At 44.1% G+C, this 23,777-nt stretch overlaps 2 protein-coding genes, 1 long non-coding RNA gene and 2 other non-coding genes across 5 annotated transcripts; 3 read left to right on the forward strand and 2 right to left on the reverse strand.

Moving 5' to 3' along the window:
* Positions 1 to 356: 356 nt before the first annotated feature.
* Positions 357 to 429, forward strand: TRNAA-AGC (transfer RNA alanine (anticodon AGC)). The gene has a single exon. It is a non-coding gene; the product is annotated as a tRNA-Ala (tRNA).
* Positions 430 to 1,700: 1,271 nt separating this feature from the next.
* On the forward strand, positions 1,701 to 1,771 carry TRNAG-CCC (transfer RNA glycine (anticodon CCC)). Its single transcript has one exon. It is a non-coding gene; the product is annotated as a tRNA-Gly (tRNA).
* Positions 1,772 to 9,027: 7,256 nt separating this feature from the next.
* On the reverse strand, positions 9,028 to 14,240 carry LOC147973303 (uncharacterized). Its single transcript, XR_015603640.1, has 3 exons — positions 13,779 to 14,240; positions 13,146 to 13,288; positions 9,028 to 9,475 (listed from the first exon to the last, which is right to left on the reverse strand). It is a non-coding gene; the product is annotated as an uncharacterized LOC147973303 (long non-coding RNA).
* Positions 10,128 to 13,146, forward strand: LOC125547146 (protein FAR1-RELATED SEQUENCE 9-like). The gene is made up of 4 exons (XM_087524949.1): positions 10,128 to 11,873; positions 11,948 to 12,168; positions 12,248 to 12,418; positions 12,496 to 13,146. Exons 1-4 carry the CDS (start codon positions 10,187 to 10,189, stop codon positions 12,913 to 12,915), a joined length of 2,499 nt encoding a protein of 832 aa, XP_087381075.1. The 5' UTR covers positions 10,128 to 10,186; the 3' UTR covers positions 12,916 to 13,146.
* A 1,965-nt stretch (positions 14,241 to 16,205) lies between the features above and the next one.
* Positions 16,206 to 20,057, reverse strand: LOC125511002 (transcription factor BHLH089-like). The gene is made up of 6 exons (XM_048676288.2): positions 19,618 to 20,057; positions 17,491 to 17,685; positions 17,275 to 17,340; positions 17,046 to 17,114; positions 16,877 to 16,954; positions 16,206 to 16,658 (listed from the first exon to the last, which is right to left on the reverse strand). Exons 1-6 carry the CDS (start codon positions 19,831 to 19,833, stop codon positions 16,524 to 16,526), a joined length of 759 nt encoding a protein of 252 aa, XP_048532245.2. The 5' UTR covers positions 19,834 to 20,057; the 3' UTR covers positions 16,206 to 16,523.
* Between the last annotated feature and the right edge of the window lie 3,720 nt (positions 20,058 to 23,777).

Raw genomic sequence — 23,777 nt, forward strand, 5'->3', positions numbered from 1 at the left:
GAGCTGATCTTGAATACCTGCAGACAGACAGGGGAGACCAACCGGGGCAGATGAAAGAACAAGTGATCTCTTGTCTCCAAAACTTGCTGATCACACATGACACATGTGCAGTCCTCAGTGAAAAAACTCTTTCTCTGATTGCAGGAATTCCATAGCCATGCAATAGCAGGAATTGTAGGTTCTCGCTTCTGAGCTGCTTCAGCTTTCCGTGCAGCTTCTTCTGCATCCTGAAGTTCAGAAGAAACAAGATGTAATTTCACAGTTCCCATACAAAGTAGTGGGACGGGTTTTTAATACTACCTCAGATGTAGTTACCATCCTGTTAAGTAGGTTTGTTAAATTTAGCAAACAAATAAGGGGATGTAGCTCAGATGGTAGAGCGCTCGCTTAGCATGCGAGAGGTATGGGGATCGATACCCCACTTCTCCATTTTTCTGTCTTTTTTTTTTGCAAATCTGAACACTGAAATATACTGTAGAATTCAAATTCCTCTACACAGTTATCACCATCTCTAAAAATCAGTCAAGTTATCACAGTTTTCTTGGATGATGGAACATCTTTGTCGAAGGGCGATGATAGGCGTCGGCGCGCCGGCCGAAAGTTTCGGCCGGTCCAGCCCAGGCCGTTGGATGTGAGCCGCGCGGGTCGCTGGATCCAGGCAAAAAAAAAAAGGAATCGCCCTCCAGCTTCTTCTTCCTCGAGCACTCGGGCTGGATCCACATGCCTCGCTCGAGGAGCGCGGCCTCTTGTCCCCTTCGGTGGCTGTCCTCATCGTCGGCCCCCATCGGTTTTCCTCATCGTCGGGCCCCATCCCTCGCCAACCCCCTCGTCTTGATGGATGTAGCAAAAAACTTTGCCGGTGGTAGCAAAAACCAGCTACGATTGAATCTTTATTATCTACGTTGAAGCTTTTTGTGACACCTTGAAGCTTTTTCCCTTGTTGGCAGTAGCCAGCCCCTAGCATCGGCATTCAGTGTTTGAAGCTTTTTCCAACGCCGGTTGAAGCTTTGTGCGATACCGGATGTAGCCTTTTGTTGTGGCAGTGGTTGGTTCCAGCATCTGTCGTCGCTGGTTGAAACTTTTTGCCGCATTGATTGTAGCTTTCCAGAACGCTGGTCACAACATCAGGGGGTGTCCCCATTGTACTCTCAGCTCGACGTCCACCTCAAGCTCGTGAGCCATGGCCGCCCTGCCTGTGAGCTCGCAGGTGAGCCATGGCCCCCGACGAGCGCGGCCATGGCTTACAAAAATCAAGGGGGGGACACTAGCTCGGGGGGGGGGGGGGGAGGGGGGGGGGGAGGGTCGGCTTCGGGGGTGCTCGCTGGAGAAGAAAGGAGGGGGTCTCGCTGGAGGAGATCGCAGGCTTGGACTTTCATGGCAGCCGGGGAGGTGGGGAAAAAAAGAACCAGGAAAGGAAAGAAGAAGGACGCAGGGATGGGGGAAAGAATAACGTGGTGGGCCTTCATGGTTTGATTCGGTGTAGCGCTGCGTGCGTCGACGAGACCGGCCGAAGCTTTCGGCCGGCGCGCCGAACGCAATCGTTTACCTTTGTCGAAACTGTCACCGCGTGAGCTATTACAAACCTTCATGCATTGCTAAAGAAAAAAACCTTCATGCAGACGATAACGAGCTGAGATTTCGCATTCACCTGGTAGATAAGAGACCATCATATATACGGAAAGGAAAAACAAATTAACAAAGCGCATCTGGTGTAGTGGTATCATAGTACCCTCCCACGGTACTGACCAGGGTTCGATTCCCTGGATGCGCACTTATTTGTTTTCTCATCTGGTGTTTTGTTGTTTTCTATGGACTTTCAGATGAGCACAGCAGGGCTTGACGTACAATGGATTTCTTTCTCTGTTGTTGATGTATTTGTTTTTGATACCTCCTAGGCTGTAGTCTTCTTCTTTCTTTGTACATAACAATTATCTGAAATATGGGAAGAAATTATAGTTTTTTTTAGGAAGGGAAGAAATTATAGTTATAGCTTCAGGAGCAGTGAAATGATGAACCGCCGACAGCTGTTCCCCCGTGAACCCTGGCTGTTTTTTTTTCTTTGCAGGACAAGACCTGGGTGTGTTTTTTTAACGCAGAGGCAAAAGATTTGCCTCATTCATTAATTAAGGAAGGAGACAAGGTTTAAGTCAGAGCCACATGAGGCCCACTGAATACAAAGTCATTACTCTCGTGGCATCGTTTCGCACCCGTTAGCACCCACAGCCTAGCTTCCTCCTTCAGGTTTCGCAAGATGATTTTGTGGGGGGGGGGGGGGGGGGGGTCGATTTCTTCTGGAAGACCGTTGCATTTCTCTCATTCCGAATGGTCCGGGTGGTGATCAAGGTGAGGGTCGCATTTCTGGAATTCCCTTTGTCGAGATGGTCAAATCTGCGGAAATTTCTTCGGGGGGAACTAGCCAACTAGAACGGGTAAAATCCGGCCTGAACCATTTCCAATTGAAGAGAATCATGAAGAAGAGCTTTGCGAAGAGCATTGGCGCAGCAGTCGAACCGGAGCATCAAGCTGTCAGGGCAACAGCGGTAGATCGCGGGCATAGGTTCATTTTCGTTGCGGAAAATCTTGCTGTTGCGCCACTTTCACGGATTCCATATGGCGGAGATCAGCGCTGTAGAACGAACTTACGCAAAGATGAGAGCCATCCCAAAAAACACGAACCTTGCTGCAATTGTCTGTGAACATCGGAGTGAAGAAAAACGACTGACGAATGCGATCGAAGGCCATCCAATCTCAGGTGAACCCAGAAGACACCAAACATACAGTGTAGAAGTATTACACACATTGTAATCCGAGAAACCAACTTCTCCTGCTGCTACCCAGAGAACAAGGCACAAATCATCAGTATTCAGAAAGAGAACGGCGTGCCCTGAGGTTCAAACTTTGATCCGAAAACTGAAAAAAAAAACTCAAAAGGAAAAGGGTTTACGCTTTCACAGCCTGACAGGAGACCTGAAAAAAGTTTCTTCCATACATGGCGGTCTCCCTAAATACATGTTTGGTGTCTCTACCAGGCACCAGCAAATTAAAGCCCCAAAAACTGTAGATAAAACCGCATTTGGAACAAGATGGTCGCGCAAAAAAAATGGGACTAGAAAGGTGGGGAATAATTGGCTGAGGATTCATGGTATGCTTTGTTGGGCGCCACCCTGATTCTTTTTTCTGTTCATGTCGCCCTTTCGTAGTTGCCACCAATCTGCATGCGAAGCCACTCTGAAGCCGGCGAGCCTTGCGTGTACTCCCTTGGTGTTTGCGGGTCAAATATTAGACCTGGAGCTGTGTTGTACGTCGGCGAGAAGACAAGAATACATATTTTTCTGTACACAAACATGACAACATAGCATCTATCATAGCAGGCCTGATTGCAGATCAAGGGCCGAGATGCATAGTATATTGGCAACACAGTTTGAGAAATCAAGCATTGGAGCTAAGATATACTGTACTTCTTTGTACCCATCATTCTTTTGCTACTTAACCATTGAGTTCGCAACTTGACTTACATCTTTAGTTGGAAATGTCTCGGCCCCATTGTGAGCATGGGCATTAACCGCCTCAAGCTTCCTGGACAGGAACTGCAGATGACAGCAATTGTCAAGCTATTTATCATTAACTGAACTATAGAGGGACATAATTCCATATTAGCGACAAGACACAGCATACCTCAATTTGACGTTCCAAAGCTTGGACATAATTGATTATCTCACCGAGGACCGATGCTTTGCCAATAACCTAACCAAGGAAGCATAAGCTTTCCAAAGAAAATCATTTACATACACAAAACTAGGGAGGACTTAGAGCTTGAAGATGATACCGAAGATAAATAGATCTGGACATTAGTGGGACTGTGGGAGAGAATGGAGACATAAAAAATATTGAATTCTTGTTGAGATTAAAATTCACCTTATTACATCCAGGGACAAGATCTTGGAGAATTTTCACCCACTCGGTTATTTTCTCACGACGTGCCTCTCAAAATAGTAGAACTTCCAGTGATCAAGGGTGTACAAGAATAGTCAAAATGAAACAGTGCACTGAACTGACCCTTTCTGCAAGGCTATGGCTGTTGGTTGCTTGACCCCTTCTTGCCCTCACATGGATGAAATCTTGCTTTGGTGGCGGAGGATTTTGATCAACAGCCTTACTAGCATTTCTTGAATCAGCTTCAGCATCTTTTCTGAAACTGCCATTATCATCAGTGGATTTATTTGCCTTGAAATGTTTTGCTTTTGCATTAGTCTGCACATTAAGGTTCGAGTGACTTAGCGATTAAGACAGACGAGAGAAAGAACAATTAACCTGTTGCCCTCTGCATAAGCTGTGCTACGGGCATTTTTTTCTTTAGAATATAACAAAAATATTGTCAACCGCCTTCTGGCCTCCCAAGTCAAACAAATATTTAAACTGTCAATCGGCACATAACCAGTTAATATAAGGGGCGAAAAATCATATAATGGCACCAGTAAAATCAAAGATCACATACGACAATAATGATAGCTTGCAGACTATCACCAATATGATGCCTGCTAAAATAAATATGACAGTAGGTTACTAAATGCAAGTAGAAGATGCAAAATACTCTGGACCAGGTCATTGGCTCAGTACTCTGGACCAGGTCGTTGGCCGCCTCCAAGAGGTTTGACAGGGCCGTCTCATCAGAGAATGTTGCGGACCTGGTGATCCGCTTCATCCGGGTCTAGTCAGAATGTCGGAGCGGGGAGGTTCTCGTTGGGTCGGCTCCACCAAAGTACAACCACATTCCCCTGACGCGGGCCTGAAGTGGCTGGATCCTCCGGCTGACCCAGGCGGCAACGATGTCATTGCCGGTCACATCCGACTTCGTGAGCACGCTGACCTGCTCCATCAGGATCTTAGCCTGGGTCTACTCCACCCTCGTGAGCTTGAGCGGCCACCCGGTGTGCCAATCTGCGGCCTCGGGCGTGTACGGAGGCAATCTAAGGCCCAAGGCAAAGGCAAAGATGTTGATGCTCCAACAACATCAACATCAACTCCGAGGGCGTAACGTTCACCAGAAAATTGCTAGTGCTATGACCCCAATAGTAAGGCCTTCATCTTTGGGGGAAAGCCTTTCAGATGACTGTGGAAGATGTCGAGCATATCATAGGTGTGCCCACATTGGGCCAAGAGTTTTTTTTTCATGCGAATCAATTCAAGTATTTGCATTATACGAAGAGCTAAAAGGCCCTAGCGGAAATAACCCACTTTGAAAGGACTTGTTGAAAAATAAAAAACAACAAGGGATCAACTTTCATCCGCGCACACAATAGGTGTGCTAATGTGTCCAATAGCAGAGAGGCACGTCGGCACGAAGTACCTAGGATTGGTAGCAGACATATCTAGAATAACGATGGTGAATTTTGCATTCCTCACGCTTACTCATCTGATGGCCATTATCACCAAATTTAAAGATGGAAGCTCGAATTTGGAGGGGAACCTCCCATTGCTACATGTTGGAAAAGCTATAACTATCTGAATGTGAGGTTCATATAGATTCATATATTTATAGCCTTTTGTAACCTGTAGCAATGGAAGGTTCCTCTCCAAATTCGAGCTTCCATCTTTAAACTTGGTGATGCTGGGCATCAGATGGTTAAGAGTAGGGAGTGCAAAATTCACCCATTTTATTCTATATATGTCTGCTACCAGTCCTATGTAGCTCGTGCCGACGTGCCTCTGTGTTGTTGGATACATAAGCACACATATTGTGTACATTACATAGGCGCGGATGAAAGTTGACCCCTTGCTGTTTTTTATTCTTGTAGTAAACCCTTTCAAAGTGATTTTATTTTCGCTAGGGTCTTTCAGCTCTTCATATAATGCAGATGTCTGACTTGATTCACATGGAAAACACTCTTGGACAATGTGTGCACACGCATGATATGCTCGACATCTTCCACAGTCGAGAGGGCATTGCCCCAAAGATGAGTACCTTCTTGTTGGGGTCATAGCATCTATCAATTTTCTGGTTCAAGTTATGCCCGGTGTTCGTTTTTGTTCACACGTTAATGGAGCAACCACTTATCTGTGATCACAGACCTGGGATGGTTTCGGTGCATCGCCTCCAAAAATGGAGAAAATTCCTTATTTGACACTGTCTTAAAATCTGGTTCCTTATTTGATACTGAAAAAGTTATTCTTCCCTATTTGACACTAGTCCTAAATTTTATTCCATATATGACACTTCTGTCCATTTTGAGCCTAAATGACACCTGAAAAGACGATTTTGCCCCTCATGCGGTATGTGTGTGCGCGCGCGTGTGTGCTATTGCGTGTGTGGGTGCACGCGCACATGTGTGCTGCCGCTGCATGTGTGTGTGCATGTGTGCTGCAGTGTGTGTTTGCTACTGCGTATGTACGTGCGCGCGTGTGTGTGCTGTTGCGTGCCTATGTGCTGCCTGTGTGTGTGCTGCGTGCGTGTGTGTGTATGTGTGTGTGCTGCGTGCGTGTGTGTGTATGTGTGTGTGCTGCGTGTGTGTGTGTTGCTGCGTGTGTGTGTGTGTATGTGTGTGTGCTGCGTGTGTGTGTGCTGCGTGTGTGTTGTTGCGTGTGTGTGTGCACATGCGCGTGCGTGTTGTTGCGTGTGTGTGCGTGTGCGTGTGTGTTGGTGCATGTGTATGTGTTGCTGCGTGTGTTCTCTTGCCCTCGCACTGATGCTACGTGCGTGCGCTATTGCCCCCCACACACATACCACATGAGGGGCAAAAGAATCTTTTCATGTATCATTTAGGCTCAAAATGGACGGAAATGTCATATAGGGAATAAAATTTAGAACTTGTGTCAAATAGGGAAGAAAAAATTTTCCAGTGTCAAATAAGGAATTTTTTCCCAAAAATGAATGGAGCAACCACTTATATGATGCCATGGTCTGGTCCAATTCAATGCCAACCCCAAAGACAACTGTGCTGCAATGGTGGTTCAATCCTATGATTGGGACAAATGGCAAGTTATATTTGTTCACATGGTACGTGTTGTCAAACACAACACCACCACCAAAGGCATCATAGTCCAACCGGGACTACGCGTCTGACCAAAAAAGGTTCTGCAGATGGCCTCTGCTGTCTGTGTTGTACCTGTACCAAAATTCAGAATCTCATCTTCCTGCGCTGCCATATAGTTCAGCATGTATTGGGCACCGAAATCTTTGATTCTTTGCTTCTTGTACTCAGCAAAAAAATTATATAGGTCCCGAAAGACACAGCCAACTTTGTCATAACCAGCGTGATGCCTCTCCATTACCTCCATTATCTGATGTGTGCGTGACCACCAATACCATACTCAATGGCATCAGGCTTTTGAGCATCATTAAGTCCACGACGAGGCCATAAGAAAGGTGTCTGGTCAGGCTTAGTGAATTCATAGTTATGCTGGTCCACAAATTCCTTGACAAGAGAGTGCCCTTGGTTTCCTTTTTCCAGTTGGAGCTTCCAAAGTTATTCATGGGCCTATATATCTCTTTGCTGCACATATACAACCTTTGGATTCTTATGTCTCCCTTGTTTTTCACATTGGCCTTCCTGACGCTGAACACTTCCTCTTAAGCATGTTTATTACAGAACTCGAAACCTTGTTCATCGCTTGTGAATGTTTGACTAACAACCCTGTAATATTCTTCAGTTTCCTCTATGCTGACATGGCGAGCATCCATGTTGTGCAACTGCATGCCGGCCACAAATAAACTGAATAATGTCATTTACGCATCTCTAGTGCCAAACTACATCATCAAAAATGTAAATCAAAGCACTTCTGCCACATGACAACCAACACACCAAAATGTGAACCGTAATTGCAAGTGTTCTGAATATATGTGGATTGACTTTGCCTGTACTGTAAGCAAACAATATAAACTATGTGATTCCACCAAGCAAATAATATGTAGCCACCATGTTTTCATGGAGAGTTGGTCCTAAATACTCCATGCAATTTCTAAAACAGTTTTGCTAAAGCACATCTAGATGTGCTATAAGTATTGCACATCTAAATCCTATGTCATTGATCTTACGTTGAGATTCGTGTGGATACTTACTTTTTCTTTTTTCTTTTCCTCTTTATGCTTGACTCACCCACTTAGATGTGCAATAACTAGAGCACATCTAGATGTGCCCTAGACACACCTTTTCTAAAATTATTTAAGATTCTGTATGAACAAAACTTCTGATGCCACATCATTCTTATAGAAGATATAACAGTGTCGACGATAAAGGTCAAGAGAATATAGAGTACTGAAGGCAAGAGCATGTCCAGTTTAATTTTACTTGGGCCTCATACGTGAATTCTAATCTCTTTGGTATTATTGAAGCATTACCTTCTGCCGGCGGACCAGCAGTGATAGAGACGAACGGAAGGGCAGTGCCAACGGCGACAGCAGGATTAGCGGGCGGTGGTGCATCGGTAAACGGCGGCCAGAGATTCTGGTAGAGGCGGACGGAACGGACGGACCTGAAGGTTCCGGAGGCGGACGGCTCGGGCAGGAGGTACGGTAGAGGCGGATGGAACGGACGGGCAGGAAGGATCCGGAGGCCGACGGCGCGGTGGCGCGGCGGCGAGAGCCACGGGTCGGCTGCGGCGGCAACTAGGGCTTGGGTGACAAGTCGGGACTTTCTGTTGATTGATTGAACTATTTAACTATCGAGCTAGACTGCCCTTGGGCTAAAAGAAAAGAAATCTAATGTAAACTGCCTATATTTACCCTTCAAATCGACGGTGGATCTGTGCAAATACTAGCATTTCCTATGACTGGTAACTTGCGGATGGGGCTTGCCTGCTCCCGTCGCCTGCTCCCATCCGTGCTCCCAGCGAGTTATTTTCCATCCGACGGCTGCGCAACTTATCTCCACCCATGCCCCTTTTCCAGCGAAAGAAAACACGTTACAAAACTCGTATTCTCTGTCTGTTATCTTTCCGTAATACTTGGCACAGCTTATCTCCACCCACGTCTCTCTCTCTGTTATCTGTCCGTAATACCTGGCAAGACTCCCGCTGCACTAACCTGGAGGGAAAATGAGGCTGATCTCAATTTTTGCCGCCAACATACAGAACAAAAGAGGTTTGGGCACCAAATCTCTTAGACCTTTGTTAATCCAAACGAAAACACACAAACACGCAAATCTCACCATTGCCCACATCAATCAGGAACAAGATCCTTGGCAGAAGCACGTCAAACAAATTCAATATCAGGCAGAAGAAGGAAATTCACAAGGCTAAGGTGCATCAATCGGGCAGAAGCAAGGCGACCTAGGGGCTGAAGGAAAGGGGCATCTTGTTCCCCATGGCTTCTTCAAGCATCGATCCTCGAATCCATGAGGACGGTGATGAATCTCAGGGACCAAAAGTATAGCCTTCATGATCTCTTTTCATTGTTCTTTTCCTTGTAGAATGTACTGATTAATTTTCCCTGCTGATAAAGATCAAAAATGCCTTCACGATTGTAGATTGTTAATTCTTCCTGATGAAAACAAAATTGAAAATGTCGATCATGATCATAAAACATCTGTGTTTGCTTCGTATAGGATGATACAACTTATGGATCGGTTATAATTATACTAGCCTTATGCCTGGTACATGAAGAAACTGCACATGTCAAAATAGATGCTTAATACTCAGTTAATACTCTAGTCAGCATATTCTAATAAAACAGCAGCCCGTGCATATTAGTCTACATTGTTTGATAATACTGTTATGACATGGGTAATCTTTTTTTAATCTGTGTTTCATAAATCCAGTCAAATTACGCATGGTAAGCACAATACAACATATGTGAAAATGTGCATTAACAAAATTGAATACTAATTCATACAGGATGTGCAAGAAAATGTTGCAACAAATTGTACTGACAACAGGTTACCAAAGATTGACATGACATTTTTATCGGAAGAGGAGGCCTACTCATTTTATAACAAATATGCAAAAGCTACTGGTTTTAGCATCCGAAGAGGAAGTCACCATAAAGTGAAGAATACTACTGTAATACAACAACGGACATTTATGTGCTCCCGTCAAGGTATGGGTTGTTTGTATTTTTGTTTTGGTTATACTACTATTACTTTTGGTTTCACTAAGATAATTACTTTAATTGACAGGATTCCGTGCTGAAGATAGCAGAGAGGATTCTTTCAGTTACAGTAGGCCCGAAACACGATGTGGTTGTCAAGCCCATATGAAGATAAGTCTCAAAAATGGATTATATTATGTGTACGAATTTGAGGCAGCACATAACCATCCTCTTGCTACTGGAGACATGGCCCTATACTTAAGATCCCAAAGGAAAGTCACAGAAGCACAAATAGCAAACGCTGAAGTCGCAAAGTCTGTGGGCATTTCAAATAAAGCAACTATAGATCTTATGGCCAAAGAAGCATGTGGACTTCCAAATCTTGGGTTTGCACCCGAAGATATGAAAAATCGTTTGTACTCTAAGAGAACACTGCAAGCAAAGAAAGGAGACACAGGGGGGGTGTTAGAATACATGGAGAAGAAGGTAAAAGAAGATGCCAATTTTTTCTATTCAATTCAAGTTGACGAGGATGATCTGATAACTAATATTTTCTGGGCTGATTCGAAAATGATATCAGACTATGCAATGTTTGGTGATGTTATATGCTTTGACACCACATATAGGAAACTAGATGATGGGCGTCCCTTTGGTTTGATTGTTGGGGTGAATAATCACAAGAAAACCATGGTCTTTGGTGCTACACTTCTCTATGATGAAACTGCTGAAAGTTTTGGTTGGCTTTTTAGAACATTTCTAATAGCTATGTCTGGGAAACATCCAAGGACTATTCTGACCGATGAAGATGCAGCAATGGCCAAGGCAATCAGTAAAGTCCTTCCTCAGTCTCACCATAGACTTTGTGTGTGGCATATGAATCAAAATGCTTGCAAGCACCTTGCTGGGGTTGTTGAAGAATATAAGAAGTTCAATGCCGATTTCCAGCATTGCATCTATGATATTGAGGAAGAAGACGATTTTATAAATGAATGGAATAGAATGCTAGACAGGTATGGACTCCGTGACAATACGTGGCTGCAAAGGCTGTTTGAGAAAAGGGAGCAATGGGCACTAGTGTATGGCAGAAATACATTCTCAGCCCACATGAGCACTACCCAAAGAAGTGAAAGCATGAATAATGAACTAAAGCGGTACATTAGTATTAAATATGACATGCTTACTTTTTTTGAGCATTTTGAGCGTCTAGTTGCGGATAAAAGATTTGTAGAGGTGAAGTGTGACTTCAAGGCGTCACAAACTACTCCCAAGCTGAAGGCAGAAGGTAGCTATGTGTTAAGGCAAGCCGCAACTACATATACTCCCGCAATATTCAAGATGTTTCAGGAGCAAGTGCTTCGGACCCTGAACTATGACACATTTCTTTGTGATTCAAGTGATAAAGAGAAGAAGGTTTACACAGTAAAATTTCATGGAACGCAGCGCGAGCATGTTGTCAGTTTTTATCCAAATGAAGAAAAGGTCAATTGCAGTTGCAAGAAGTTTGAATTTGCTGGAATCCTCTGCTCTCATTGCTTAAAGATACTTGATATTAATAATATCAAGCATATCCCTGAACAATATATACTGAAAAGATGGACAATTGATGCGAAAGTGCTAGAGATAACAAGCAATCGCAATCTGCATGAAGATCTAAAAGCAAGAATGTCGAACTTTTACAAGGACTTGTGCAGAATGTTTATCCACATAGCTGCTCGCGCCGCAGAGTCCGATGAAACATATGATATGGCTGCTAAATGTGCAGAGCAGCTAGCACGAGATGTGGAGCAAAGCTTGAAAATCAGAGTTGATCCAGACCCAAATCCAGATTTGGGTGACTCCTCTGTTTCACAAGGTATATAGTTATATACTATACTACTAGTTGCATAGGGTATATTCAAAGACTTACATTTTACTATATGGTTGCAGGTCTGAACATCGACTCTACTAGAGTTTCAAAGCATAACGAGGGGCTTCACATGCCAAGAGGTATGAAGGTCAAGGAGAAGACTGTACGAGGATCAGCGAGACCCGTTGGTGGCTTGGAGAAAGCAAAAACAACGAAGAAAAAGAAGATAGATGATTCTTTACAACTACAACCTGAAATGCCTTTCACAAATCAAATGCCTACGTATAACCCAATCTTAATGGTATAAGAAGTCGAAGCTTTTTGACTTTATCTCCTTTTTAAACTTGAACCACACTAAGTTTTGTTGTTAATCTTCATAGGGTCAATTCAGAGAAAATATTGTACCAGGATCAGCAAGACCCGCTGATGGCTTGGAGAAAGCAAAAACAAAGAAGAAAAAGAAGACAGTCAATTCTTTACAAGAAGGACCTGAAATGCCTTTGACAAACCAAATGCCTGGGTATTTACCACAGTACAATCCAAGCCAAATGGTATAAGAAGTTTAATTATTGAACTATTTCTCATTTTCAATCACCTGTGACCTAAGCTTTGCTATTTATCTGCATAGGTTCAACTGGGAGCTCCGCCAAGTCATGCTTACCCCTATTTAGCACATTACAACTCAAGTCTGCAACAATCCATTGGTCTGTCGACCCCTACGATGATGCCAGGACAAAATATATTATTCTTCCAACAACAGACTCCTACCAGTGGTACCTCTACCCCTAGGATAATGGCAGGACAGAATTTACCATTCTTCCAACAACAGAATCCTACCATTGGTACCTGTAGCCCTACGATGATGCCAGGACAAAATCTATCATTCTTTCAACAGCAGACTCCTACCAGTGGTACTTCTACCCCTATGATGATGCCCGGACAGAATCTGTCATTTCTCCAGCAACAAAATCCTACCGTTGGTACCTCAACCCCGACGATGATCCCAGGACAAAATCTACCATTCTCCCAACAACAAAAGCCAGCTTAATCAATGTTATAGATTTTTATTTCATGTACTTCTGTGCAATTCTATTAGAACCTATGAGTATACGACCATGGATTGAAGGAGACTACCTATATCAATCAGCAATTAACTGAATAAGCAATTTGTGACTGTGATAAATATAAAAATAGTCTTATCTGTCTTGTATTAATAGGCTTGGTTAGCATCAGGTACAAACTGTACTATTACCAACATCATAGATTAGTTTCTCTAACCTGACAAACAGACCATTAGTCGATCACTATGGTAATGGAGCGCCACTGTCACCTGGATGAGGATGAGCCAAACCAACGACTTTGCATGCATCGATCTAAGGAGTAGTTTGTTCACTTAGTTGAACCGTCTTTCTGGCATCATCCTGTATGCAAATATTACCATCAGTAGCTAATTAACTTTCAGTTTATTTTCAACCAGTAAACGACACCATCAGCATTTTGTGCAACGCAAGAGATTCCCATGTCCGAATCCACTGTGTTTGAACTATGTATTTTGTTGCCTCAAAAATTAAACATCTTTAAAAATATATAAAATTGAGCACCTTCATTACGCAGCAAAACAGTGATAGAAAGGAATTATCAACTAAAACTGAGCTAACTAGGTATCCAGGACATTTAGAAACTAATTTCGGTCTATAATTTTGCACTCACATAATTTGAGCTTTTAACGAATCACTGTATGGAACAAATTAATTTGCAAGGCCCGATGTGCATGTGTGCTTAATTGGTACTAGCTAGCTGTTGCTTGCTCGGATCTGAACTGAAGGGAAAAGAAACCAGGAGACATCTGTATTCTGCACAAAACAGTAGAGAGGAGGATGGAAGGGAGCGAGGGTGAGTTGCCGTACTGACCATGGCGCTAGTAGGCTAGGTCGGCAGCCGCATGGCCGGTGTCGGGCCCGCGAAGACCCGCTGGATGGCGGCCGCCCTCGTCGCTCGCCGCGGCCTCTGCCCTGCCACCGCCCGTGGTCTTCAGTGGCGGCACAACAGCCACCACCACCTCCACTATCCCGACCCGAGCTCCACCATGGCTGCCCGCATCACAGGCAACTCCAAGACCTGGCCCTTGCGCGAGGACGAATCAAGAGGAGGAGCCGGTCTTGCGGCGGGAGAAGCCGAAATCTGGGACGAGCGCGGCGCCATAACTGCGGACTACGGTGAGACAAGGCAGTGCACGCTGACGGACCTCCCGCCGGAAGCCGCGACGACGCCTTGGGGAGGTAGCCGATCCACTCGATGCCTCCGCTCCCCACGGTCGACTGTCGGCAGGGAAAGAGATAGAGGAGGAGCGAATACGTATTCGGGCAAACGAAAATACAGGAGCTTCGTGATTTCTTTTTTGCCAGAAAAGACGCACGGGGAAGGAAAATAGCGCCAGCCGTTAGATGAAGAATTAGGGAAGGGGAGCACGGATGGGAGCAGGCGACGGGAGCAGGCAAGCCCCGTCCGGTAACTTGCACCGTAAAACGAATCCTAACTGACCCCAGGACCGTCGAAAACGCTGACAGCACACCTCCTTTGCACGCTGATCGCCACTAAACAAGGAGGCGTCCACTCGTCGAGAACCATGTAATCTAATATTCATATCATTGACAAACACATGATATAATAGTGCAGGCAAAGAGGGACGCGGGCTTTCGTCTATGGATGTACATACATCCTATATGAAAAAAATAGTAATTCATTGTACTTGTGACAAAATTTCACAAGACGAAAAACCCTACGAACTCCTTTTCAAAAAAATAAAATTTTCAGCCAAAATAGTGTGAATAGTGACCTATAATAGCAAATAAATTTTCTTTTTGCCCCGAAGTCAACGCTGGGTTTTTATTCGTGAAAATTTATATACTAGTGCAAAATCCAAACAAACTTCTAAACTTATTTGACTTTTTTGTAAAAAAAAATCCCAGGTGTATCTACAACCAGGAAGCAAAGGGTATTTCCCAGGCGAAGGGCCTCATAAATCCATTACAGCACTCGGGTAACGAAAAGCATGAAGAAGTAAGAAATACTTGCTTCCCAAAAGAAGGGGCGGAACATATAAATTTATGGAATAATTCTCTCGGACATGAGCATTACCAGTACTAGGAAATTGGTCGTGAAAGCACTTCTTGCCTGCTCATCATGCCGTTGGCCGTTAGGAATCCATACTATCCGCAACTTGCTCATCACCATCCGTGTCATAATCTCACCACAATATCTGGAATCATCGTCTGCTACAAGGTACTCTACAACTCTTCGGCCAGCATCCCATCACCAAGGCTTCCGCTTTGTTCTACAAGACACAACTCCAGCTTCTCAAGCACTTCTTGCATTGTAGGGCGGTCGATACCACGATCACTTACACATTTCTCAGCAATCTCCACAAACTTCTTGAAGCACCGCGGAGCAATCTTTCCTTCAAGATAGGGATCAACAATCAGATCAAGGACGCCCTTCTTCTGGCAACTAAGGGCGCATTGTGCAAGTTCAACTTGTCTCCTTGGAAAACTAGGATCCCAATGCAGCCCGAGCACACAACACCTCAAACAGCACGACATCAAAAGAAATAAAGAATATCCATTGGATTTCTCTGTTGGTTGCCCAGTTCCGAGAAATTCAGGATCGATATAACCTGCATATACTCCAGTGTTCCTTGTTTTCTCCTGAATAAGACACCGTTGATCGTACTAGCATCTTGGTTTTTCTCAACTTCATGATGCAAACCTACATAGAAAGCTGAAGGAGGTCAGAAGCGAGCGGCAGATATATCAAAGCTTCAGGAGCAGTGCAAATGATGAATGGCTTCGAGCTGTTCCAGCATGAACCCATGCGTGTTTTTGTTTTTCATAAGCTCTTCGCCCTCCGGCATTTGAACCCTGGGTGTTTGACAATCACATATTTACATTTGTTGAGATGGTCAAATTTGCGGACTTTTTTTTAGGTACCGGCCTGAATCGATTCAGGTAAAAAAGAACCAAAGTTCCTTGCAAGCTCTGAAGATAAAATAAAGGCCCTAGGGCAACAAGGGGACACTAAAAGCTAAAACCAACTATACAAGCCATGAAAAAAAAGGGTTCATTTTTGTAGCGCAAAATCATGGAGTGAAAATCCAATCTCAGGCAAACCCTGAAGACACCAAACATGTGATCCGAGAAACCAACTGCCATGGGCACAAACCCACAGAACTCAGAAAGAGAAACATGCCATAAGGTTCAAGCTTTGATTCTAAAACCAATAAATAAATGAAATCAGAAAAAAAAAAGATAAGGTTTAAGCTTTCACAGCCTGACAGACACCTGAAAAAAAAGTCGCTTCCTTTCATCTTAAGAATGATTACCAGCTACAGAAATCCATGGAATACATGAAGGTTGCGAATACATGAGGAACAGTCCTGAATCCGAAGGTCAAAACAAAAAGGCACTGTGCTCGGCGGTTCTCTCTAAATACATGTCTGACGTCTCTACCGGCAATTACAGCTCCAAAAACTATGAATAAAACCGCATTTGGAACGAGATGGTGGCACAAAAAAAATGATCTACGATATGAAAGTGGGGGTTGATTGGCCGAGGATTCATGACACGCTTTGTTGGGCAACACCCTGGACTTTTGTTCTGCTCATGTCACTCTTTCGTAGGTGCCACCAATCTGCATGTGAAGCCATTCTGCAGCCGGCGAGCCCTGGGCATACTCCCTTGGTGTTTGTGGGTCAAATGTTAACCCTGGAGCTGTGTTGTATGTTGGCGCAGCGAACTGCAAGTGAGAAGAACAAAAGGTAAACCTTCTGGAGCTAAGATATGTTTTGCTGTACACAAACGTGCCAATATATCATTGGAATATATTTGCAAGGGACAAAATGTGAAATAATATATTGGTGGCACAGTTTGAGAAATCAAATGTTGAAGCTAAGATATATTTCCTTGTACCAGTTATCTTGCTATAGTTAGCCACTGAGTTCACAACTGACTTACGTCTTTAGTTGGAAATGTTTCAACTCCGTTGTGAGCATGGGCATGGGCATTAACCGCCTCAAGCTTCATGGACAGGAACTGCAGATGACAGCAATTGTCGAGCAATTATTAACTGCACTACAGAGGGCAACACAATTCCATAGAAGCAACAATCTGTGACACAACATACCTCAATTTGACGTTCCAAAGCTTGGACATAATTGATTATCTCATCAAGGACTGATGCTTTGCCAATAACCTAACCAAGGACGCATAAGCTTTCCAAAGAAAATCATTGACAGACACAAAACTAGGGAGGAAGTTTGAAGATGATACAAAGATAAATATATATGGACATTAGTGGGACAGAATGGAAACATAAAATATATTGAATGCTTGTTGATGAGATTAAAATGCACCTTATTACATCCAGGGACAAGATCTTGGAGAATTTTCATCCGCTCGGTTATTTTCTCACGCCGTGCCTGTCAAAATAAATAGAACTTTCAGTGACCAGATCTGTAGCTCCTGTAATGGGTAGTGTGAATGTGTATCTATGGGGTGTATAAGAATACTCAAAACTGAAAACAATACATTCAGGATAGTCAAAACTGAAAACTGTGCATTGAACTGACCCTTTCTGCAAGGCTATGGCTGTCAGTTGCTTGACCCCTTCTTGCCCTCACATGGATGAAATCTTGCTTTGGTGGTGGAGGATTTTGATCAACAGCCTTACTAGCATTTCTTGAATCAGCTTCAGCATCTTTTCTGAAACTGCCATTCTCATCACTGGATTTATTTGCCTTGAAACGCTTTGCTTCTGCATCAGTCTGCACATTAAGATTCCAGTGAATTGGCGATTAGGACAGACGGGAGAAAGAACAATTGAGCACTTGCTCTCTGCATAAGCTGTGCTGTGGGGCATTTTTCTTTATTATAGAATATAACAAAAATATTGTAAACCACCTTCTGGCCTACGAAGTCAAACAACTATTTAAACTGTCAATCGGTACATAACCAGTCAATATAAGGGGCACAAAAATGGCACGCCAAAATCAAAGATCACATATGACAATAATGATAGCTTGCAGACTATCACCAATATGATGCCTGCTAAAATATCACAGTAGGTTACTAAATGCAAGTAGAAGATGCAAAACACTCTGGACCATTAGGTTGTTGGCTCAGTACTTTAGTAGTTAAGTGTTGGAGACAATTGATTGGATTTAATTGTTTGTCCATCAACCACCTTTAACCAGCAAGTACAGACCAAAAAAGTATTGCACTAAAACCGTAGGTACCGAAAACAGAGAACTCTAAAACAAATAGTCAAACCAGCTGTCACCCAAAAACTTGGCCATGGTATATAATTCAACATGCATACAGTTTATGTAAACAAAAAATAACACTGGGAGAAGGTTAAGAAAACAGTGGATGGTTTTATTTTCTAAGCTACTAATATAGCAAGCAGGTAACTGGGATACCAATGACTATTACAGATTTAAAAGTGCCAGCAAGATTTCAACAGTAGAATAGTGCTGACTGTAGGCTGTAGCTACATAAAGAGCATGTAGGACAGTAGAAGTTCTATGGCATATGCACATCTACTGCTGGTTGAGTAACTTGTCCCCTTGCAACTAGGGATTATAAAGATTGGCAGACTTTGTGCAAGGATAAACTAGTCTTGTTAACTTGATACTGAGCAGAGCAATCATACGCTGTCAACATCAGTGAGCCAAGCCTGACAGGCATTATCAGTTTAGCACCGATATGGACCAATCTAGAGTGCGTACACACATCACTGGTCAGTACCAAGTTACGACACCTACTTATTATATACATCCTTTCAGTTGACAGAAGTTGAGTTCTGAAAGCCACTACAGGATGGCTTTGTCAAAAGTACTCCCTCCGTTTCTTTTTACTCCGCATTTGTTTTAAGTTAAACTTCGTAAAGAAAGTTTGACCAAATTTATATTTAAAACTATCAACATCTACAATACTAAAGATTTGCAATATTGATGCATCTAATGATATTGAATTGATACTGTGAATGTTGACATTTTCCCTATAATTTTGGTCAAAAACTTTGCAAAATTTGACTTAAGACAAAACTTGTATGCGGAGTAAAAATCCCGGAGGGGGTAGAATCCATGCCAACACCATGGATATAATAAAACGGTGGCCATCTAAAAATAGGAAAACTACTACTGCAATCAACTGTGTGTTATTATTAAAATAATGATGAAAGGTGGTTACAGGGTAATGGTGGCTTTCAGACATCTGGAAGTGAGTCTTATCTATACTCAAACTTAAACACCACTTATGGTTCCTACTCGAAGGCATTTGGTAATTAGGGGAATCTACAATGTTAACCTTCCAGTACTTCTGGGAATGTTGTGGAATTTTTTGTACGGCCCTATGTAAACTAAATTGTGAACCAGCATCCAAGTCTAGTTACATACAGGCACCGTCACAGGGCAAGTGCTAGACCATATATATCGAACTAAACTAAAGTACCAAACCAATCCAAGCTAACCAAAACGGTCATGCTACTGACTTAGAAGAAGCACAACTACGCCGAATCGAACACATGAACAGATCACCGACGCAGCCAAGCTGACCAGTGTCTGAAGCGTACACTCTCAGAGCTCACTTCCAGCAAGTAGTGGAGCAACAATTTGTGAGCCTCCGAATTCCCCTCTCATCAGCCCAAACTCCACCCCCGCCACACGGATCACGACGAACGCCGAGGAAGAACCTACCAAATCCTGGCCGCCGCCGCCGGAGGTGGAGACGGGCCTGGCGGAGGCCGAGTCGTCCTCGGAAGCGGGAGGCTCCCGCTGCCTCCTCCGCGGGCGGCTGCCGCTGCTCTGGCCCGTGACGGCGGAGGACGCCTCCCCCGCCGCGCGCCCGCCGGCCGCGCCGGCGCGGTGCGGCGGGCGCCAGGGCTCGGCCTTGAGCTGCGGGGCGGGCTCCATCACGAGCGGGCGAGCAGCGAAGCGCCCCTTCGCGCGGCGGCGCGGCGGAGCCCTAGGGTTTGGCGGGGGCTGCGTCCGCGGGCGGGGGGCGACCAGATCGGGTGGGGAGGCGGAGGCTGGGGGAGCTCGCCGCGGCACTGACCCACTGTGCACTTGCGCAGGGGAGAGGGGAGGGAGGGTCAGAGAAGACTGGAGGAGAAAGAAATTAATAAATGCTCGGGATTTGGCCACGCGGTGATTGGCGGGCGTGCGTGGGTCTGGATCTACTCTACTCCACTCCACGCGATCGAATCTGCCCCATCGGTGTGGGTCTGGACGTGCGGGTCGGCCCGGCCCAGCCCAGCCCGGCCCGTCCCGACCCGTCTTGGAGCATGTTGTTGCGCCGCAAGCTGTCTTCAGCCTGGCGAACCGACGCGGGTCGCCGTCACGTGTCCGGTGTGCCCGTGGAAGGCAGTCCAGGAGGTAGCGACTATGCCCTGTTTGGTTCGGCTGTGAATTTTTAAAAGCAGCTGTGAAAAATCTGATGTAAAAAAGATGTATGTCATTTGGCAAATCAGCTGATACAGCTTTTTCAGATTTTAGCCCGCAGTGGAATCAGATTTTGGAAAGCACGTCCTGGGCTGCTTTTGCTTTTGGTTCAGATTTTAGCAGCAGATTTCTGAAATCGGATTCTGCTGGGTTCGCCCTTTGGTTCAGATTCTATTGCGCGGCAGCGGAATCCGTCGATAAAAGCTAAACCAAACAGGGCCTCCGTACCGGGTAGGCATCTTCTTTGTCTTTCAAATAAAGCTTTTCTGTCTCACTTTTTTTTTCTTGCGAAAAGCATCAGATCTATACCGTAAAATAAAAGGTTCATCAAAAGAATTACAAAGCATATTAAATAGTATATAATAAAAATTACATCAAGATTTCGAGACTACCGAATGACCATTACTGCCGCCAGAACGAGCCGCCGACGTGTCACTATCACCACTCTCCAATCGCAGCCGATTTGACCTTTTTCGATGCCACTATTTCTCTTGTGTATACCTTATCTCCTCTTATAAAGATGGTTTGTCATCAAGCGCAGGACCCCTACTCCTAATAGATTTATCCCGATTAACTTCAATAAAGTCATCATCATCATCGACTAAGTGAAGGTTGCAGTACTTGGCGGCAAAAGGGATTTAGAGAGAAAGTCGCGCAAAAGACAGATGCGAGACCGCCCTAGCTTTGTGGGCCACACAAGTGATTTTGGCGATATCTATGCACGAGCACGACATTAAGCAATCTTGTCGATGAGGGGTGATGGAAGTTCCTCAAGGTGGTTATCATCGAGAAAGTTGTCATCACAATATTGTCACATACGAGCTCTAAATAGTCAAGCTTGCACGCTAAGGGGTAACTATGGCTTAAGGTTCGTACTACTCACGGGAGAGGACAAATGTGTGGCAAAAGGAGGGAAATCTATAACATAATTAGTGAGCACTGAACAAGCCTAAAAAAATTGAATCTCACTGACATATCCATTTTTTGGAATTTCATAAGTTCTTTCGAATTTTTGATATGTTGAAACTCGTTGAACTTTGTAGAAATTTGATCTAAAATTTTGTTCAAAATTAGGTTGAATCAAACCAGAATTTTGAAGATTACAAAAGTTTCTAAACCCATCAAGCATGATTATCGCGATCCCTATTTTTTGTAGTTTTGATGGGTTCTGAAACATTTTCCTTACAGCAACGCTTGCGACTGGAAGAGGAAAGGGCCGGCGAGGAAGTGGTGAAGATCGGCCCTCTCTCCGTTTATATAATCTAGCTCCTACTATCTAGTTGGAATTTGCCGAATGGTTGAATTGTGTCCACTTTTGGTGTTGTTTATATATGAATTATGCCCATTCGCTATCGGTTTTATATGTCTGATTCATATCGATTCTGGCCGTTTGGTGATCTCGTAGTATGTTGCATGACTTTGTATGGATATAAGATGCCGGATATGATACATGGCCATGGAGGCGTCGATTTGGGGACCGCCCGGTCATTGATCACGGACGCGCCTGGGCGTGCCCGCGGGCATATGGGGTTTCGGATTTGGCAAGTCTGGCTATAGATGTTTTTATCCCCTCCTCCCCATCTTTGCCACCGCCAAATCTCTGATAACCCACAAGTATAGGGGATCGCAACAGTTTTCAAGGATAGAGTATTCAACCCAAATTTATTGATTCGACACAAGGAGAGCCAAATAATATTCTCAAGTATTAACACCTGAGTTGTCAATTCAACCACACCTGGAAACTTAATATCTGCAGCAAAGTGTTTAGTAGCAAAGTAATATAATAATAGTGTTAACGGTAGCAAAAGGTAATGATAACAAAAGTAATGTTTTTGGTATTTTATAGTGATTGTAACAATAGCAAAGGGAAAGTAAATAAGCGAAGAACAATATATGGAAAGCTCGTAGGCAATGGATTGATGATAGAGAATTATGCCGGATGTAGTTCATCATGTAACAGTCATAACCTAGGGTGACACAGAACTAGCTTCAATTCATCAATGTAATGTAGGCATGTATTCCGAATATAGTCATACGTGCTTAGGGAAAAAACTTGCATGACATCTTTTGTCCTACCCTCCTGTGGCAGCGGGGTCCTAACGGAAACTAAGGGATATTAAGGCCTCCTTTTAATAGAGTACCGGACCAAAGCATTAACACATAATGAATACATGAACTTCTCAAACTACGGTCATCACCGGGAGTGGTCCCGATTATTGTCACTTCGGGGTTGCTGGATCATAACACATAGTAGATGACTATAGACTTGCAAGATAGGATCAAGAACTCTCATATATTGATGAAAACATAATAGGTTCAGATCTGAAATCATGGCACTCGGGCCCTAGTGACAAGCATTAAGCATAGCAAAGTCATAGCAACATCAATCTCAGAACATAGTGGATACTAGGGATCAAACCCTAACAAAACTAACTCGATTACATGATAAATCTCATCCAACCCATCACCGTCCAGCAAGCCTATAATGGAATTACTCACGCACAGCGACGAGCATCATAAAATTGGTGATGGAGGATAGTTGATGATGACGACGGCGACGAATTCCCCTTTCCGGAGCCCCGAACGGACTCCAGATCAGCCCTCCCGAGAGGTTTTAGGGCTTGGCGGCGGCTCCGTATCGTAAAACGCGATGAATCCTTCTACTCTATTTTTTTCTCCCCGAAAGTGAATATATAGAGTTGGAGTTGAGGTCGGAGGAGTTCCAGGAGGCCCACAAGGTAGGGGGGCAGGCGCGCCCCCACCCTTGTGGCTAGGGCGTGTGCCCCCTGGTCTTGATCTTTTGCCAGTATTTTTTATTATTTCCAAAAAGACGCTCCGTGGAGTTTCAGGTCATTTCGAGAACTTTTGTTTCTGCACATAAGTAACACCATGACAATTCTGCTGAAAACAACGTCAGTTTGGGTTAGTTCCATTCAAATCATGCAAATTAGAGTCCAAAATAAGGGCAAAAGTGTTTGGAAAAGTATATACTACGGAGACATATTAATCTCATTTATGGGCAAAGCCCTACCGACGTAGGCGGCAACGAAGACTCCTCTCCCCTTCACGCGATGGTGGATGGCGCAGGCCGACGTCGTAGGGCGGAGGTGTGACGACAAGGAGGGAAAATGTGTGGCAAGGATCACTATGTCTTGAGGTTCATAACGCTCACGAGAGAGGACACATGTGTGGCAAGGAGGGAAAATCATGACATAATCAATCAACATTCAACAAAGCCCTAAATTTTTGAACCTCGCCGACATATCAACTTTTTGAAATTCCAGAAATTCTTCTAAATTTTAACATATTTAAATCCGTTGATTTTCTTTTGAAGTTAGATCTAAAATTTTGTTTAAGATTAGGCTGGATCAAACACGAAACTTGGAGATTACAAACGTTTCTGAACCCATCGAAAC

Source organism: Triticum urartu, chromosome 5A (genome assembly GCF_056163025.1).
Source record: "Triticum urartu cultivar PI428250 chromosome 5A, HENAU_Tu73, whole genome shotgun sequence".
In the NCBI taxonomy this organism is placed as follows: domain Eukaryota; kingdom Viridiplantae; phylum Streptophyta; class Magnoliopsida; order Poales; family Poaceae; genus Triticum; species Triticum urartu.

Bases quoted from the DNA above. Each gene is read 5' to 3' on its own strand.
- LOC125511002 (XM_048676288.2), bottom strand. From the start codon at position 19,833: ATGGAGCCCGCCCCGCAGCTCAAGGCCGAGCCCTGGCGCCCGCCGCAC. The intron at 17,686-19,617 runs GTAGGTTCTTCC...CTTAATGTGCAG, and splicing joins GCGGCGGCGGCCAGGATTTG to ACTGATGCAGAAGCAAAGCG. The intron at 16,659-16,876 runs GTAAGTCAGTTG...TCTCACTTGCAG, and splicing joins AAACATTTCCAACTAAAGAC to TTCGCTGCGCCAACATACAA.
- LOC125547146 (XM_087524949.1), top strand. From the start codon at position 10,187: ATGAAGATAAGTCTCAAAAATGGATTATATTATGTGTACGAATTTGAG. The intron at 11,874-11,947 runs GTATATAGTTAT...ATATGGTTGCAG, and splicing joins TGACTCCTCTGTTTCACAAG to GTCTGAACATCGACTCTACT. The intron at 12,419-12,495 runs GTATAAGAAGTT...TTATCTGCATAG, and splicing joins AGTACAATCCAAGCCAAATG to GTTCAACTGGGAGCTCCGCC.